The 6,082-nt window shown below is 31.7% G+C and overlaps 1 protein-coding gene across 1 annotated transcript; it reads left to right on the top strand.

The window, feature by feature from the left end:
• Positions 1-56: 56 nt before the first annotated feature.
• Positions 57-2,685, top strand: LOC138935173 (uncharacterized). Its single transcript, XM_070299638.1, has one exon. The coding sequence runs from the start codon at positions 68-70 to the stop codon at positions 554-556; it is 489 nt and encodes a 162-aa protein (XP_070155739.1). The 5' UTR covers positions 57-67; the 3' UTR covers positions 557-2,685.
• Positions 2,686-6,082: the final 3,397 nt, after the last annotated feature.

A 6,082-nucleotide genomic window follows, 5' to 3' on the forward strand; every position in this document is an offset into this window, starting at 1 on the left:
TCACACCAACAATACACATAAGTTGGATGAGGATCACTATGAGAGCATCGTAAATGATGAGACCTGCATGCTCGAATATTGTGATCCCTATGAATCTGCGCAGCAGCAGCGATCCGCAACAGCTCCGAGATGTGTTCGGTACCATCAATCCGTCGAGTGTGTCGAAACTACGCTAATAAATGCACCAACAACGTGCGAACTTGAAGATTCCGGCAGCAACGACAGTGCCAATAGTCTTGACGATCTTTGCGGATCACATCGTCCCGCTGTTAACGATGATCGATTTGATCGGCGCGGGGAATTAACGAACAACGGGCGAGATCACTATATGGTACCCACCCGAAATCCGCGCGAGCTCAACGAAAGGATCCTATCGCTCTTTAATCCACAGTTCTTGCCCAACTTCAACAATATGATCACGTATGTGGCTAGTCCGCCACCGCGATCTCAGTCTATGGCCCAATATAATAGCAAGGATGATAATTTTCTGCTTAAGAACACGAACTATCGTAAACATACGACGGCACGAACTCGATGTGTTTTTGATGCAAACTAAACATGGTTTAAGCGAAGCGCCGCAAAAGTGATCAGAATCATCGGTAAATTAAACGACTCGCTTTACAATTTGATTGTAAAATGCGTTTAGAAATGTAACTTTGTGCATCTAAGGAAATAGCAGTGCTGGAAGTAAAAAGTAACTGCATATGTCTCCTATAATTTGATTATGCGAAGAAGAAGAGCCAGGAACTATCTTGAACACCTACTAAAACTCTCTCCTCTCCTTTTTCCAAATTTTACAATGAAATACGGTTAAAAATCGTGTCGGGAAATGCGATCGTGATCATATATACACTGGTGAATAACCTCGCACGTTGTGTTATAGATCGATGTAAAGAGAATAGTCTCGTGATCGAGCCAAGGATCTACTTTTCTATGGTATTTTCAAGCTTTGCCAAGTATATATCCGTCGCGCGTTTCCACGCTCACGACCAGCATGGAATTTTGTATAGAATTAGATCGTTTGAAATTGTTTCTTTACGTATGCTCTTTTTTTCATGATGATAACGACAAGAGAATCGAATGTGAGGAAAAGTGTATGCCGACAACGATGACTGAAGTTGAAGAATTGAATTGTAGTAATGTAATGTGATATCTCCATATGAGGACTGTGTTCGTAGCAGTGGCCTGTTAGATGCTTAGACTGATGCAAGATAGAAAAAAAAAGCGAAACACATTGTGTAGAGACATTTAAGCATTCGCGCGAAAGACGAGGCGTGCCTTCCGTGTGTTAATTGTTGGCAAATCTTGATCTATAACAGGAATGGAGTATTAGTATGGCCGGTACAGATTTGCGGGCAAGTGCCTCATTTATGCATTTTGTTTAAGATATCCGATATAGGACGCAAAGCATAGAGAGAGATCTAAGTAAGACTAATTATCGTTGTGCACTTTTTCGTGCTGTGAGTATTGGTAATAGCGGGGAATACGAGAACGTGATTATCGATAAACTCAGCTCTCGAGAGAATATAATGACAAGCGTATATAGTTTCTTCGAGGGATATATGTATGTTAAAAAATTGATACTGTAGTAGAAAATTTATTACTGAATGAAACGTTGCGACAAAAAAAAAACTCAATAAAGAAAAATACCGATTAATTCGCTGATTATTCTAAAGTATTGAATAACAAGAGTGTCATATATATGCTGGATGATACTTGCAAGTTTTGAATTTACATTCTTATTGTATTCGTTCACAATCAAGCCGCCAAGAAGAAATGAATCTGGATCTCAGTTTTATCATAGCTGCAATTATATCGTCGTATACATTTCTCAAAAATATCTAATTAAAATTTAGAGTCGCAACGCGATTTTGCCATGGTGCATAGAATTAATCTAGTTAAGCATTACATCATATTTAATTTTTTACATATATTTAGGTTTTTCATTTCCGTTCAATTGCCTTGATATGGCAGAACATCCTCGAAGAAACTCCGAGGGAAAAGGAACCGGAATGAGTAAGAAATTTTATAGTGGTGCACATACACAAAAAACTGGTTCTGTTAGCGTTATAATAACGATCGCGATATGATTACACGTGCGCATTTACTTGACAGTTTCGCATCGCGGACAGAGTGCCTCTAGCGATGAGCATCTTGAGATTTTCTTAAAACGATAAAAACGGCGGAAAGTGCATTTTCGATATATGCGAAAAAATCCATAAAATGCACACCATTTTCACTTTTCTAAATCAGCTTTAATCTTACCAGCAGTATATTGATCTATTTTTATATAATTAATTCTCGCAATAGTATATATATATATATATATACAATATAAGTTTTTTTTACACACGATAAATTGGTTTGAAAAACACCAAAATATTTAATGAAGGTTAAGGCTTTTATGACGCTTAGTACTACGAACACCAAATTTGCATTAGTAAGATCGTCTTATGCGTATTTTTGAAAAGTATTTTCCGCTGTTTTGTGCACTATTTTCTCATCGCTCATTAACTAACACTGCCGCGTAAATTCTAATACGCCTTGAGCGAATACAATAGAGGACACAATTTTCATCGATTGTCATTGAACGTTGGATATTAAAAGATCAGGGTAAAATGAAACGTTATTCAAGTGCTTTCGTGTTCGACGGTATGGCTCGGTATATATAGCTACACACACACACACACATCATGGTAACTGCGTGCTGTGTAACCGAAAAAAGAGAAATCGTGTAAATACGTAGAACTGTTTTTTTTTTATCGTTGAAATCATTTAAACAAGGTCGAGGATTCATTCGTTATGCTACTCGTGACGCGGGCAGCAGTGTGTACATGTGTGAGCGAATGAATAAATGAATGAATAATATAAGTATAAGTGTGTGTGATAGATAATGAATATTATACATATATCGCATTTTCATTGCTACAGATATATACATATATGCATATATATGTATATATAAAATATACATATATGCATATGTGTATATAAAAGTGCATATACGTTTGCATTTATACATATTCGTTTTAACTTCGCGTAGAATACTACTTCGAGAAGCAAGATGCGAGTTAAATAAGAGAGGCAGCTAATTAGATTTATGCGCTGACTTTGTAAAAGTCTTTCCTTAAATAAATTTTTGCCATGCCCTGTTCATCGTATTCGATTAATCTTGGCTGGCAAGCCTTTTACAAAATATAATGATGTTTGTGTAATAGAAAAACATCCGAACTAGGTACCTTAATACGAAATATGACGGTAGAGAAAAAATTGTTATATATACATATATACATATATACATATATATATATATATATATATATATATATATATATATATATATATATTAATATTTCTAAATTGGAAAAAAAACTGGGGATGCGTATAAAATTACATGTATACAAATGTACTATTAGAGAATACTGTTTGCATATAAACAATGTACATAACCAATGCTCCATTTAAGACTTTATCATGCTTTCAAATCTAGCCCCGTGTCATAAGAGCAACGAGAGGTGAGTTTCTAATTAAAAGTAGATTCGAAACATTGAAGGTTTCTCGTACTTGCATTAGCTTTTTTATATTGTAATATAAAGCGCGAGAAACCCCACACATCTAGATTTTTCTGTCACATATTTTAAAAACCGACGTGATATTTAATAATTTTATACTTTTCTATGCGATATCTTTGTCTAATGGTGAATTTCTATCATAACTTATTAAAAAAAAAAAAAACACTGCAATAATTTCCAAATTTACATTTTTAAAAGAATTTTGAAATAAATGAATCTGTTAAAATATTTTTATATGTTCTAAACTTATTATATTTAATTATTATATCATATTGTATTATTTTATATACATATATTATAGATTTTACAAATACATTAGAATCAACTATTATAACTGTAAAAAATACTGCTTCATCAAAGTATCAAAAGATGGATTTTAAATCGCTATAATTAAGCAAACAAAAACTATCTTACTTAAAAAATCTGACGAAAAAAAGTATAATATAATCAAATCATGTTATGGATATCACACTTGTGTGATATATTTGATAAACTCTTCATTTTCATTCTATTTTTATGATACTGACAAGTTGTTTATTGATAAAAATAGTTTCTTTAAACTGCATATAATTCTATTTTTGTTACATGTTGATTATATAGTAAATATTATACTTATACATATAATTTATAAAAATATATAAAAATATTTTTGAATAGAAAGAGAGAGAGAGAGAGAGAGATTTATATTAACAAAAAATAATTTGTAATGATATTAAACGGATCGTTAAATTTTTTGCACAGAAAAGCGTGTGCATCTTAGATAATTTGAAAAAGGATATATATATATAAAAGCTCTTTGAATGTGATTTTTTAAACAAGATTATTCTCTAATTTGATAAACTTCGTTTTTATTAGCTAAGGTGATCACATAGAAATGCATAAAATGATTAAGTATACTACTACAATTACTTGATATAAGTATCAAGAAATATGCGTTTCTTGGAAATGAAAGCAAAACATATTTGGCGAACATTACGAGTCACGAATTAATGTACATAATTTTAAACAGCTGGGTTTTCGAAGGATTAAAATAAAAATAAATACAACACACTTGCAAACACCAGAAAGCGATATTGTTAATAATAAACTTATTTTGAAATTGAGCGGCTTAATAATTTTAGATTATTATACTTATTAGTATATTGCGACAGAGAAAAGAACAATGTGGCGAACACACACGAGGCACGAACGAAGATAGTATAATTACGTGACGCGGTAGCTGTAGATCATATCGCTCGCATTAATTAGATAATGTAACCGTAACATTCCATTAAAGCCGGGACTGCCAACCGTTTAATAAACACTGACAATGTACGGCGCTGCAAGGAAGTCGATATAATACATGTAGATAATTAATATAATTAATATGTCTTTTTTTATTCATACTATGAATAAAAATAAAAACGATAAAGATTTAAATCATTTATTCTATTTTATCGTATTTCTTTACATAGACCGGAAATATTATTCCGGTTTTGAAGCGATACGTGGAAAACACCGATCGTTTAAATAATTAATTTAATTAATTAATCGAGTAGATATTTTCCAATATCGAAAAATATTCAATAGAATTTTACAGTATTATTCGAACAAATATGATAGTTTTCGCATGCGAGAAATTTGCGAACTTTTAATTTAGCTTTAAACTGTGAAATATCCGATGAAATAATTTGATCCGATTCAGACTGTTTCTATCGAATCAGTTTATAAAAGCTTTTACATTCTCATAAATTAGAGATCATTTTTCATCAAGTTTCTGTAATGTTCTATTTTCGCGCTGTTTTCGTATACATGGGAGAAGAAATTTTAGACGCAAGACAAAATTAGTATGAGAATAATAACGACGTGCAATAACTAAATATTTTTTAATGAAATGACATGTGTATTTTTTCTTAATTGGCGTGCGACTATTTGAGAAAGCACAACGAAAGCGAATACCTCAAATCCAAATACTCATCATAAAGATCATGTATTAATTAATGATAGAATAATTTTTGCTGAGAGCGCTGTGGATGGCAGTCCGGGCCACACATCTTTGCTGTGCCAATGCAACATCTCTTTTTATGTACATATAATATTGTAATTCTAATTAATCTTAGATAAAATAGCTAAAATCGTGCTCTAAGTTAAGCGAAGATAATATGTAACATGTAACATTTTTATCTTCTCATCGCTGATGAAATAATATTTATTTATCACCAATTATAAATAATTTTTTCAGATAAATGTGCTATTTAGTTTCCAGGAGGAATACATGATATCGTATGCTCTTTTTTTGTTACGAAAAAATTTTGATGATTGATACTTTTTCAAAAGCAATAACACTTTTCTTTAAACAGAATCTAAAAATATTGGTAATTATTCTGATTTTATACAAAAATGAGTATATAAGAAAGTATATATGTGTAAAAAATAAAACTATTTAAAACATTTAATTCAAAACTTATAAGATGCAAGATGTCTCAAGTTCACAATATATATATGTCCTCTTTATCTTAATTCTTGAGTAA

This window comes from Polyergus mexicanus, unplaced genomic scaffold, assembly GCF_030449975.1.
Source record: "Polyergus mexicanus isolate NDT 795.1 unplaced genomic scaffold, iyPolMexi1.0 SCAF_1, whole genome shotgun sequence".
NCBI classification, from domain to species: domain Eukaryota; kingdom Metazoa; phylum Arthropoda; class Insecta; order Hymenoptera; family Formicidae; genus Polyergus; species Polyergus mexicanus.

What these genes read in the sequence shown, in the direction of transcription:
- LOC138935173 (XM_070299638.1), top strand. Translation starts at nt 68, where the DNA reads ATGCTCGAATATTGTGATCCCTATGAATCTGCGCAGCAGCAGCGATCC.